This window comes from Lithobates pipiens, unplaced genomic scaffold (assembly GCF_037356315.1).
Source record: "Lithobates pipiens isolate NorthernLeopardFrog02 unplaced genomic scaffold, aLitPip1_a1.2 Scaffold_35, whole genome shotgun sequence".
NCBI classification, from domain to species: domain Eukaryota; kingdom Metazoa; phylum Chordata; class Amphibia; order Anura; family Ranidae; genus Lithobates; species Lithobates pipiens.
The window spans coordinates 12151376-12163796 of NW_027507811.1; the positions used below are offsets into that span (position 1 = coordinate 12151376).

Consider the following 12421-nt stretch of genomic DNA (forward strand, 5'->3'; position numbering starts at 1 on the left):
ACTGCACTTGTCTAAGAGGTCTACTCTCCTAGCAGCGGGTAGGCCGGCCCCTTCAAATGGAACACCTGTCGAATGACCCGAGCCCCCATGTCTCGTGGGCCCCAGGTGCACAGTCCAATTATCTGAGCCGTAGCCTATAAGCCATACCATGACGGACCAGGGGGATGGTGTAGTGGGGTCTTGATCCTGCAATCTGTACAAGTAGGAGTAGATGGTGCAAGTTGGGCTTTAAAGGTGAGGACGGGCAAGTGGTCTGGCCTCTGAGTAGTTCTGCTAACACAGATGTGTCACCAAGATTTGGACATGGATGTAACGCCTAAATTCCAGGGTGTGGGATAAATAAAGGATAAATATGGATGGGGGGGGGGGGGTTGTGAAAAAGACAAGTAGAGACAAAGGGGTAGGGCTAGTGGCTAGTCCATCAGTGAGGTTAAGAGATCCAAAGTAGTACGTCAAAGCTTTATGGACCACCGTAGGTCACCCAAGGTTGCCATATCTTCAGGAATTTATTATAAGTATCATTTAATATTGTAATTAGGTTTTTCAAGTACCATTGCACTGGCAACTCCACATTTTACTTTGTTAAAGTTGAGAGTAGGACAGTTCCACGATCTCGCTATGGTTTTCTCAGTAGCCATAAGATACGAGTAATCAGAGTTGGTTGGTGTTTGGCCACGTTATGTGTAGGCTTATATATACGTAGTAAGGCTTCCAATGGGCTTTGAACTAGATTGCATTAGAGCAGATATTAACTAGGGTATACACTCATACCTGGAATAGAGTCTATTCTCTTGAGGGCAAGATCACTGTGTGTGCCATGGTGTCTACCTGGGTGCATCCCCAAAAGAAATTGGCGGGTAAGTGGGTATACTTTTTTTTTTTTTTTTTACATTGGCCAGGGTGAAGCACTAATGGACAAGCGTTGTATATGAATATTCAAGGGCAGGTATGTTTTTCAAGCTTTTAGGTGTTTTTGACTAAATATCCATCCAGTCTTGGTCTATCGGCCCCGGTTCACACTGCCGCGGCTTTCGAAGCCGAAATCCCTGTGTGACTTGCTTGCTTGCGACTTCTTTTTCAGCAGTCAATGCAAGTCATGTTGGAGTAGCCCCGAAGTAGAGCAGGAACCTTTTTTTTCTCAGTCGGGAGCGACTTAATTAGTGTGGTTCCATTGGGGCACGGGCACGGCTTGTCATGAGACTTGGAACTCTCAAGTTGTTGTATGTTGTATGTTCCATTTGAAGGGGCCGGCCTACCCGCTGCTAGGAGAGTAGACCTCTTAGACATGTGCAGTTCCTTTTGTTCCAAAACAAAATTTGGATGAAATTTTCGTCATTAGGAGATTCAGCTGTATCAAAATTTCTGACTTACAGTAGTAACGGGGTTATTCACCTACTCCTCCATTATTGGCTGATCTCAGACTCTCTCTTATAGTTAGACGTGGGGCTGTCCACCTCCTCCATTATTGGCTTATCTCAGACCCCCTCTTATAGTGAGAGGACGAGGTTTTCCACCTCCTCCCCATTATTGGCTGATCTCAGGACCCTTTTATAGTAAGGGGTGGAGTTATCCACCTCCTTGTCCATTATTGGCTTATCTCAGACCCCCTCTTATAGTGAGAGGTGGGGTTATCCACTTCCACCCCCATAATTGGCTGATCTCAGACCCCCTCTTATAGTGAGAGGTGGGGTTATCCACTTTCTCCCCCATTATTGGCTAATCTCAGACCCCTTTTATAGTTAAGGGGTGGAGTTATCCACCTCCTTGTCCATTATTGGCTTATCTCAGACCCCCTCTTATAGTGAGAGGTGGGGTTATCCACTTCCACCCCCATAATTGGCTGATCTCAGACCCCCTCTTATAGTGAGAGGTCGAGGTTATCCCCCTCCTCCCCATTATTGGCTGATTTTAGACCCCTTTTATAGTAAAGGGTGGGGTTATCCACCTCCTTGCCCATTATTGGCTTATCTCAGACCCCCTCTTATAGTGAGAGGCGGGGTTATCCATCTCCTCCCCATTATTGGCTGATCTCAGATCCTCTCTTATAGTTAGACGTGGGGCTGTCCACCTCCTCCATTATTGGCTTATCTCAGACCCCCTCTTATAGTGAGAGGACGAGGTTTTCCACCTCCTCTCCATTATTGGCTGATCTCAGAACACTTTTATAGTAAGAGGTGGAGTTATCCACCTCCTTGCCCATTATTGGCTTATCTCAGACCCTCTCTTATAGTGAGAGGTGGGGTTATCCACTTCCACCCCCATAATTGGCTGATCTCAGACTCCCTCTTATAGTGAGAGGACGAGGTTATCCATCTCCTCCCCATTATTGGCTGATCTCAGACCCCTTTTATAGTAAGGGGTGGGGTTATCCACCTCCTTGGCCATTATTGGCTTATCTCAGACCCCCTCTTATAGTGAGAGGACGAGGTTATCCACCTCCTCCCCATTATTGGCTGATCTCAGACCCCTTTTATAGTAAGGGGTGGGGTTATCCACCTCCTTGGCCATTATTGGCTTATCTCAGACCCCCTCTTATAGTGAGAGGACAAGGTTATCCCCCTCCTCCCCATTATTGGCTGATCTCAGACCCCTTTAATAGTAAGGGGTGGGGTTATCCACCTCCTTACCCATTATTGGCTTATCTCAGACCCCCTCTTATAGTGAGAGGGGGGGTTATCAATCTCCTCCCCATTATTGGTTGATCTCAGACCCCCTCTTATAGTGAGAGGACGAGGTTATCCACCTCCTCCCCATTATTGGCTGATCTCAGACCCCTTTTATAGTAAGGGGTGGGGTTATCCACCTCCTTGGCCATTATTGGCTTATCTCAGACCCCCTCTTATAGTGAAAGGCGGGGTTATCCACCTCCACCAGTGTGTGAACCCAGGGCTCCATGTAGAGCCAAGTTCTTCAGTCCATTTGGTTTGGTATGTAGTGTTGTTTTCTTGTGTAGAACTTTTTGAGAGATGATTGGATGGACGATATTGGTGTACGATGAGTGATGGTTAGCAGCGATTTTTCAAGGGAGGTAAGAGAGAATGGAGCTTTAATTAGGGAGTGAACACAATTTTCCAGAAAAATGTGGTATGTGAGATTTTGTGAGGGTCTTGAAGTTGTGTAAAGGTTTTAAGTCAGAGAACCTCGGAAGTCATTGGACTGCCACCAATGGAATTGATGAGGGTTATCGATGCCTGAATGTATGTAAGAATGGGGCAGTAGAGAGAAAAGTGGGAGGTGAAAGCAATCAGCCAAAAAATGTCACTGATTTCTAAATTCTTAAAAGTAGGGAAAAGGGGAAGCAAAACAGCTAACACACAATTACACTTGTTGCCGATTATTTGTATAAATGGACCCGTACTCCAATCTACATGTGCCAATTACCATTGCGGCCCACATAAAGACTCCATTATAACTTCAACCTAATATTGTACAACCAATACAGTCCAGATAATTCCCTGTTATCCATCTACAGAGAAACCGGCACAGATCACATGACCACATCAATGAGGATGGAGGAGGATCGGTGTCACATGACTGAGAAGATACTAAACCTCACCCTGGAGATCATCTACCTGCTGACCGGAGAGGTGAGGAGGATTCTGGGAGGTCACATGACATCACTCTTATCTCTATTAATAAAACAGACCTGACCGGAGAGGTGAGGAGGATTCTGGGAGGTCACATGACATCACTCTCATCTCTATTAATAAAACACGGACTTGACCGGAGAGGTGAGGAGGATTCTGGGAGGTCACATGACATCACTCTCATCTCTATTAATAAAACACAGACCTGACCGGAGAGGTGAGGAGGATTCTGGAAAGGTATGACGTTACTGTTGGTGTTTCATTACAGAGTTTGCATCCGGTGAGGTTTGGTGATCGCGTGACCATCACCGTGTCTCCACCTCACTCACTGACTTCTGAGAGACACAACATTCGGAAAATTCTAGAAGTCACCAATAAGATTGTTGAGCTGCTGACGGAAGAAGTGAATGGGGCTGGGAATTCAGGAACCGTATCTACTAAGGAGGAGTGGGAGTATTTAGAAGGACACAAGGATCTCTACAAGGACGTCATGATGGACAATCAGCCGCCCCTCACATCACCGGGTAAGAGGAGACTTTATTGTAAAGGAGAGAGCAGTACGGAGGCTCCACCTAGATCCCCCATCATCTGATAAACACATAGAAACAATGTATTCAGTCAGTGTGTGTGTTTCCTACAGATGGATCCAGTAATGGGAACCCACCAGAGAGATGTCCCCGTCCTCTGTATTCCCGGGATTCCACACAGGAAGGTCACACCATCCCCCACCATCATCAGGTAGATGAGGAACAATCACTGATAGTATCATTAGGATCTGTACATTATCTGCATTGGTACCACTGATGTAATTTTTATAATATATTCAGAGCGGAAACCTGAGAGATTCTAAAGTTGACTTTAAAATAGAGATAAAAGAGGAGGATGATGAGGATGGGGTGATGAAGGAGTTTCTAAAAGGACACAAAGATCTGTACCAGGACACCATGGAGGAGTCATCCAGCTACAGAAACCCACCAGAGAGATGTCCCCGTCCTCTGTATTCCCGGGATTCCACACAGGAAGATCACACCATCCCCCACCATCATCAGGTAGGTAATGAACAATTATCAGTAGTTGTGATTTATACACAAACATCTTTGTTACAATTAAGGTTTTAATATATCTCTAGAGTGGAAATCTTGGGGAATATACTTTTGTTCTTAAAGAAGAGTATAAAGAGGAGGATGAGGAGTATGGAGCGATGGAGAAGCTTTCTGAAAGACACACGGATATGATGGATCCACCTAAAAACAGAAAACCACCAGAGAGATGTCCCCGTCCTCTGTATTCCCGGGATTCCACACAGGAAGGTCACACCACCCCCCACCATCATCAGGTAGGTGGAGTTGAGGGTCGGGAACATAAAGTGATTGAACACTCTGACATGTGGAGATGATGTGTGGACTCTACAAGATGATATTTTCTATGTGATCTCACATCATAAATACTTCTATGTTACAGATGTTATTTTCTGCCATTCTGTTGGTTTAGGGTGAAGATCTGATGAACATGAAAGTTGAGGGTGAAGTAGAAGAGAGGTATGTGAGGGATGATCAGCAATATATGGAGGAGGCTGGAATGAGGAGGACATTCATAGAGGAGGACACTCCTACAGAGATCAGCACAGGTGACCCATAAAATATTCTTCTCTGGGAGGAGGACCAAAGGCCCTTTGACTGAAGAGGGGGGAAAAGTCCCGGCTGGTTGGGACCTCCACAGAGAACATCTCCTCACTCATATCTACCTGATCCAGATGGGATCTTTATGGAAGTGAACTAACCCTCTCATATCTATTGATGATGTTTTTATATTTTTCCAGGACACGCCATGGAGAAACCCTCAAAGGATCGTCTCACTTTATCTCCAGGTTGTAGAATGGAAGATGAGGACATCACAGGAGATTGTGGAGGAGAAAAGACAATGATCTCCACTATGGATGGTGGACTTCACAGTGTGGATAGACCATGGAGTCCCTCCGACTCTGAACAACCTCGTACTGTGAGGGATGGTGCCGGAATTCAGGGGGAGCAGATATATTCCTGTCCTGAATATGGGAAAAATTTCACAACACATCAGAGATCTCACACACGTGAGGAGCTTAATTCCTGTTCTGAGTGCGGAAAATCTTTTCTCCATAAATCAGTACTGTACAGACATCAAAGATCTCACACGGGTGAGAAGCCTTTCTCCTGTCCTGAGTGCGGGAAAAGTTTTACACAGAAGTCACATCTTTCCAGGCATGAGAGAATGCACACAGGCGAGAAGCCGTATTCCTGTTCTGAGTGCTGGAAATGTTTTTCCGATAAGACCAGCCTTGTCCGACATCAGAGGTTGCACACGGGGGAGAAGTTGTATTCCTGCCCCGAGTGTAGAAAATGTTTTTCACAGAGGGCCCATCTTTCCAGACATCAGAGATTGCACACGGGGGAGAGGCCGTTTTCCTGCCCTGAGTGCGGGAAATGTTATACAAGGAGATCAGAAGTTGTCAAACATCAAAGATCTCACTCAGGTGAGAAGCCATATTCCTGCCCTGAGTGTGGGAAGTGTTTCTCACAGAAGTCTTGTCTTACCAAACATCAGAAACTCCACACAGCCCTTGAGGTGTATTAGTGTCCTGAGTGCAGGAATTATATTTTGCCGTACATCAGAGATCTCACACAGGGAAGAAGCTCACCTTGATATACACCTCAGACAACACGTGGCTGAGCGCTCCTCTGATCTTTATAATGGAAGAAACACTTTATAAGGAAATCAGAGATCACTAAAGACTTCTGTCTAGCTTCCTCTACCAGGAGAGAGAAGGAGGGGGTGTCACTGCCGGTTGGGTCCCTCTAGGAGAGAGAAGGAGGGGGTGTCACTGCTGGTTGGGTCCCTCTAGGAGAGAGGAGGAGGGGGCGTCACTGCTGGTCGGGTCCCTCTAGGAGAGAGGAGGGGGTGTCGCTGCTGGTCGGGTCCCTCTAGGAGAGAGAAGGAGGGGGTGTTACTGCTGGTTGGGTCCCTCTAGGAGAAAGAAGGAGGGGGTGTCACTGCCGGTTGGGTCCCTCTAGGAGAGAGAAGGAGGAGGTGTCACTGCCAGTTGGGTCCCTCTAGGAGAGAGAAGGAGTGGGTGTCGCTGCCGGTTGGGTCCCTCAAGGAGAGAGAAGGAGGGGGTGTCACTGCTGGTTGGGTCCCTCTAGGAGAGAGAAGGAGGGGGTGTCCCTGCTGGTCCGGTCCCTCTAGGAGAGAGAAGGAGGGGGTGTCACTGCTGGTTGGGTCCCTCTAGGAGAAAGAAGGAGGGGTGTCACTGCCGGTTGGGTCCCTCAAGGAGAGAGAAGGAGGGGTGTCACTGCTGGTTGGGGCCCTCTAGGAGAGAGAAGGAGGGGGTGTCACTGCTGGTTGGGTCCCTCTAGAAGAGAGGAGGGGGTGTCACTGCCGGTTGGGTCCCTCTAGAAGAGAGAAGGAGGGGGTGTCACTGCTAGTTGGGTCCCTCTAGGAGAGAGAAGGAGGGGGTGTCACTGCTGGTTGGGTGCCTCTAGAAGAGAGAAGGAGGGGGTGTCACTGCTGGTTGGGTCCCTCTAGGAGAGAGGAGGAGGGGGTGTCACTGCTGGTTGGGTCCCTCTAGGAGAGAGAAGAAGGAGGTGTCACTGCCAGTTGGGTCCCTCTAGGAGAGAGAAGGAGGGGGTGTCACTGCTGGTCGAGTCCCTCTAGGAGAGAGAAGCAGGGGGTGTCACTGCTGGTTGGGTGCCTCTAGAAGAGAGAAGGAGGGGGTGTCACTGCTGGTTGGGTCCCTCTAGGAGAGAGGAGGAGGGGGTGTCACTGCTGGTCGAGTCCCTCTAGGAGAGAGAAGGAGGGGGTGTCACTGCTGGTCGGGTCCCTCTAGGGGAGAGAAGGAGGGGGTGTCACTGCCGGTTGGGTCCCTCTAGGAGAGAGAAGGAGGGGGTGTCCCTGCTGGTCCGGTCCCTCTAGGAGAGAGAAGGAGGGGGTGTCACTGCTGGTTGGGTCCCTCTAGGGGAGAGAAGGAGGGGGTGTCACTGCTGGTCGGGTCCCTCTAGGAGAGAGAAGGAGGGGGTGTCACTGCTGGTTGGGTCCCTCTAGGAGAGAGAAGGAGGGGGTGTCACTGCCGGTTGGGTCCCTCTAGGGGAGAGAAGGAGGGGGTGTCACTGCTGGTTGGGTCCCTCTAGGAGAGAGAAGGGGGGGTGTCACTGCTGGTTGGGTCCCTCTAGGAGAGAGAAGAAGGGGGTGTCACTGCTGGTCGAGTCCCTCTAGGAGAGAGAAGGAGGGGGTGTCACTGCTGGTTGGGTCCCTCTAGGAGAGAGAAGGAGGGGGTGTCACTGCTGGCTGGGTCCCTCTAGGAGAGAGAAGGAGGGGGTGTCACTTCTGGTTGGGTCCCTCTAGGAGAGAGAAGGAGGGGGTGTCACTGCTGGCTGGGTCCCTCTAGGAGAGAGAAGGAGGGGGTGTCACTGCTGGTTGGGTCCCTCTAGGAGAGAGAAGGAGGGGGTGTCACTGCTGGCTGGGTCCCTCTAGGAGAGAGAAGGAGGGGGTGTCACTGCTGGTTGGGTCCCTCTAGGAGAGAGAAGGAGGGGGTGTCACTGCTGGTTGGGTCCCTCTAGGAGAGAGAAGGAGGGGGTGTCACTTCTGGTTGGGTCCCTCTAGGAGAGAGAAGGAGGGGGTGTCACTGCTGGTTGGGTCCCTCTAGGAGAGAGGAGGAGGGGGTGTCACTGCCGGTTGGGTCCCTCTAGGAGAGAGAAGGAGGGGGTGTCACTGCTGGTTGGGTCCCTCTAGGAGAGAGAAGAAGGGGGTGTCACTGCTGGTCGAGTCCCTCTAGGAGAGAGAAGGAGGGGGTGTCACTGCTGGCCGGGTCCCTCTAGGAGAGAGGAGGAGGGGGTGTCACTGCTGGTTGGGTCCCTCTAGGAGAGAGAAGGAGGGGGTGTCACTGCCGGTTGGGTCCCTCTAGGAGAGAGAAGGAGGGGGTGTCACTGCTGGTCGGGTCCCTCTAGGAGAGAGGAGGAGGGGGTGTCACTGCTGGTTGGGTCTCTAGAAGAGAGAAGGAGGGGGTGTCACTGCTGGTTGGGTCCCTCTAGGAGAGAGAAGAAGGGGGTGTCACTGCTGGTCGAGTCCCTCTAGGAGAGAGAAGGAGGGGGTGTCACTGCTGGCCGGGTCCCTCTAGGAGAGAGGAGGAGGGGGTGTCACTGCTGGTTGGGTCCCTCTAGGAGAGAGAAGGAGGGGGTGTCACTGCTGGCTGGGTCCCTCTAGGAGAGAGAAGGAGGGGGTGTCACTGCTGGTGGGGTCCCTCTAGGAGAGAGGAGGAGGGGGTGTCACTGCTGGTTGGGTCCCTCTAGAAGAGAGAAGGAGGGGGTGTCACTGCTGGTTGGGTCCCTCTAGGAGAGAGGAGGAGGGGGTGTCACTGCTGGTTGGGTCCCTCTAACTGTGTAGTCTGATCTCCCCTGACCTTCAGCAAAAACTTCAATGGAAGACATCATGGTGAGAGAGGAGGTAGATATTGCTCATGGATAAATTGAAGGGGAGATGACACAGATTGATCATTTCAGTGCTATAGTTGGCAGCCGGCACAGGCTTGGAGAATGCCACCTGCTGGTGAAAAGTGGCGAATATGACATTTTATGATATTTTCAGATGTAACATTTTATATTTATTTGATAAAAGGGAAAATATATTGACATGTATTTTTTAAGTATAAAACAAAAAAGGGAAATGTTTATATTCTTAAAATCATGTTTTATAAATTGATTGATAAAAGTCTGACTTCGGATTTGTATTAATAAACGGCTACATAGTTAGTCAGGTTGAAAGAAAAAAGACGCAATTCCACTGAGTTTAATCAGTAACAGAAAAACTCCATATACAGAGCCCTGTACTCACAGGGGATCAAGAGGATAGCAAAAAATTAAAATAAAAAAATCCCTATAAAGGATGATTCACCTTGCTTCAAAAAAGGGAAAAAATATTCTTCCTCTTCCTGATTATCTAATCCAGGGGGCCTCCAACATCTTCAGCATGAGGGCCACATTGTATATATATATTTTACAAAATTTTGTGGGCCAAAAAAAAAATGAATGTAAGGGGTGAGTCTGATAGGGACTATCCTGTAAGGGGCGACTCTCATGTAAGCTGGTACTCTGATGGGGACTCTCATGTAAGGTTGGACTGTCATGTAAAAGGGTACTCTGATGTAAGGGGGACTCTTATGTCAACTGGTACTCGGATTGGTACACTCATGTAAGGGTTGACTGATGAGGAATTGCACGCAAGAGGGTAGTCTAATGGGGACTTTTAGGGTTAACTCTGACGGGCACTCTAATAGAACGGGGGCCTCTGATGGGGACTGTCATGTAAGAGGGCACTGTGATGGGCACTCTCATGTAAGGGGTGACTGATGGGGACTGTCATGTAAACAGGGGTGCTGATGAGGACTCTCGTGTAAGAGATGATTCTCATGCGGACTTTCATGTAAGGGATGACTCTAATGGGGACTCTTACGTAAGGGGGAACTCTGATAGCGGCTCTGATGTAAGGGAGACTAACATGATTGGTTGTTGGACTAGCCCCCTTCGCACTCTCTGGAAGGCCAATAAAACGCAGGTTGTTGCGGCGCGTTCTATTTTCGGGATTATCTTGCTGCAGTTGTGCAAAGTGGCGGGATGCCTGATTAGAGGAGGCCTGCAAGGGAGGGATGGCGTCCTCAGCATGACTCAGGCGATGCTCTGCCTCTGATACAGGATCTCGGAGTTTATGCAGATCCTGCCTGATTAAAGAGATGTCCACCTTAACCTCCTTGATTTTGGTAGCGGGTGTTGCCTGGCAAGTGGAGATTGCCTCCAGGACCTTAGAAGTTTCAAGGGTCGATGTCTCCATCCCAGAAGCAGAGGGGCCGCCGTCTTCTCCCTGCCCATCCTTATCTTTGTGGCAGAATCTGTCCAGCTTTGCAACAGTCTCCGTGACCTTACGGGGAGGAGACATGTCGCTGGCAGTGGAAGTATCGTAGCAGGTCATTTAGTAAGCTAATATGGACTCAGGATAGATCACAGGATGGATGAGGAGACGAGACTCCGAAGGAGCTCCGGTGATCTGCGTCCTACTCCATGTGGCTTAAGGCCACGACCCCTACACATGATTGGCTGTTAGGATGTCGGTGGTCCTGGCAACCAATAACATTACAATGAAAGTGCAGTCAGGGAAACCTGAGGGAGACGTGGATGTCACATAAAAGTGGAGAACATAGGCCGACCTAAAGACCTGGGTGAGGGGCCTCTGACCTTGGGTGCAGGCAGCAAAAAACCTTGCAGAGGATCAGAACTGGCCTGCAGACCATATTTTAGAGACCCCTGCCCTGAGGCCATCAAATATTCCCAGGACCAGCAGTCTCTGGTGTTATGACGTATAAATGTTAATAGCCAGCTATATTCTCTGCAATTTGGAATGCGTACTACTTTTTTCAATACCCTCTTCCATTTTCCTTTAACCTATCCTGATAGTCTCCACTCCTTTATCCAGTGAAGTCAGATATACTTACACAGTAAGTCCCTCACTGCCTCTGGTTTTGGTGTGGGAGACCCTTGATCCAGGGCTGTAATAGTGCCCCGAGACCACCTGTTCCCTGGTGTCTCCCTGAGATGACGCCATCCTGAGAGAATCCGGACAGTAACCATAAACCAACCACCGTCCTGAGAGGATCCCGCCAGCAGCCATTACCCAACCGCCATCCTGAAAGGATCCCCCCGCCAGCAACCATCAACCAACCGCCTTTTTTGAGAGGATCCTGCCGGCAACCAACAGCCGCCTTGAGAGGATCCCACCATCAACCAACCGCTGTCCTGAAAAGATCCCACCAGTTACCATCAACCAACTGTGGTCCTGAGAGGATCATGCTAACAACCATCAACCAACCGCCATCCTGAGAGGATCCCACCACAACCAAATGCCGTCCTGAAAAAAACCTATCGGCAACCAACGCCCGTCTTGAGAAGATCCTGCCAGCATCCATCAACCAACTGCTATTATGAGAAGATCCCACCCTCAACCAACCGCCGTTCTGAGAAGATCCCGCCAACAACCATCTGCCATCCTGAGAGAATCCTGCCAGCATTCATCGACCAACCAGTGTCCTGAGAATACTCTACCAGCAACCATCAACTAACCGTCATCCTGAGAGGATCCTACCAGTAACCATCAACCAACCGCCATCCTGAGAGGATCCCACCATTAACCAACTAATGTCCTGAGAGGATCCTGTCAGCAGCCATCACCCAACTGCCATCCTGAAAGGACTCGACTAGCAACCATCAACCAACCACCGTTCTGAGAAGATCCCGCCAACAACCATCTGCCATTCTGAGAGAATCCTGTCAGCATTCATCGACCAACCAGTGTCCTGAGAATACTCTACCAGCAACCATCAACCAACCGCCATCCTGAGAGGATCCTACCAGTAACCATCAACCAACCGCCATCCTGAGAGGATCCTACCATTAACCAACCACCATCCTGAGAGGATCCTACCAGTAACCATCAAGATACGTCTACACCTCGTGCTATTTTATCTGCTCGATTTTACTTATATACTTTTGCTAGCATTTCTTTTTTACGATCAATTTTATGCGACTCGATCGAGTCATTTGTAGCTTCCAACCCTTATCTGGTTGAAAAATAAAATCCACGTGTTTTAGACTTTATCACACGATTGGGCGTTTTTTTCCCTTTTTCATCCATTCGGTGACACGCCAATTTGAAATTTCCGAACTGACCGGAACGGACGACGTTCAAGGAACATTCGAAGGTGTGGGTTAGGTTTTACCTTCCTGCCCCCAAAGGCGATTTGAATCATCCGTTTGTATGAG

General features: G+C 49.3%; 1 protein-coding gene across 2 annotated transcripts in view; it reads left to right on the forward strand.

Annotated features, from left to right (window-relative positions):
* The window catches only part of LOC143955620 (uncharacterized), a 231789-nt gene that overhangs the window by 1695 nt on the left and 217673 nt on the right, over positions 1 to 12421 (forward strand). The window contains exons 2-8 of one of the 2 annotated variants that reach the window (XM_077465718.1): positions 3473 to 3587; positions 3856 to 4111; positions 4228 to 4325; positions 4415 to 4636; positions 4717 to 4923; positions 5079 to 5214; positions 5407 to 9294. In XM_077465718.1, coding sequence (XP_077321844.1) covers positions 3492 to 3587; positions 3856 to 4111; positions 4228 to 4325; positions 4415 to 4636; positions 4717 to 4923; positions 5079 to 5214; positions 5407 to 6197 — 1806 coding nt within the window. In that variant the 5' untranslated portion in view covers positions 3473 to 3491 and the 3' untranslated portion in view covers positions 6198 to 9294. Of the gene's footprint in view, positions 1 to 3472; positions 3588 to 3855; positions 4112 to 4227; positions 4326 to 4414; positions 4637 to 4716; positions 4924 to 5078; positions 5215 to 5406; positions 9295 to 12421 lie in introns of those variants that run through there. The other variant, XM_077465716.1, reaches the window with a different exon arrangement.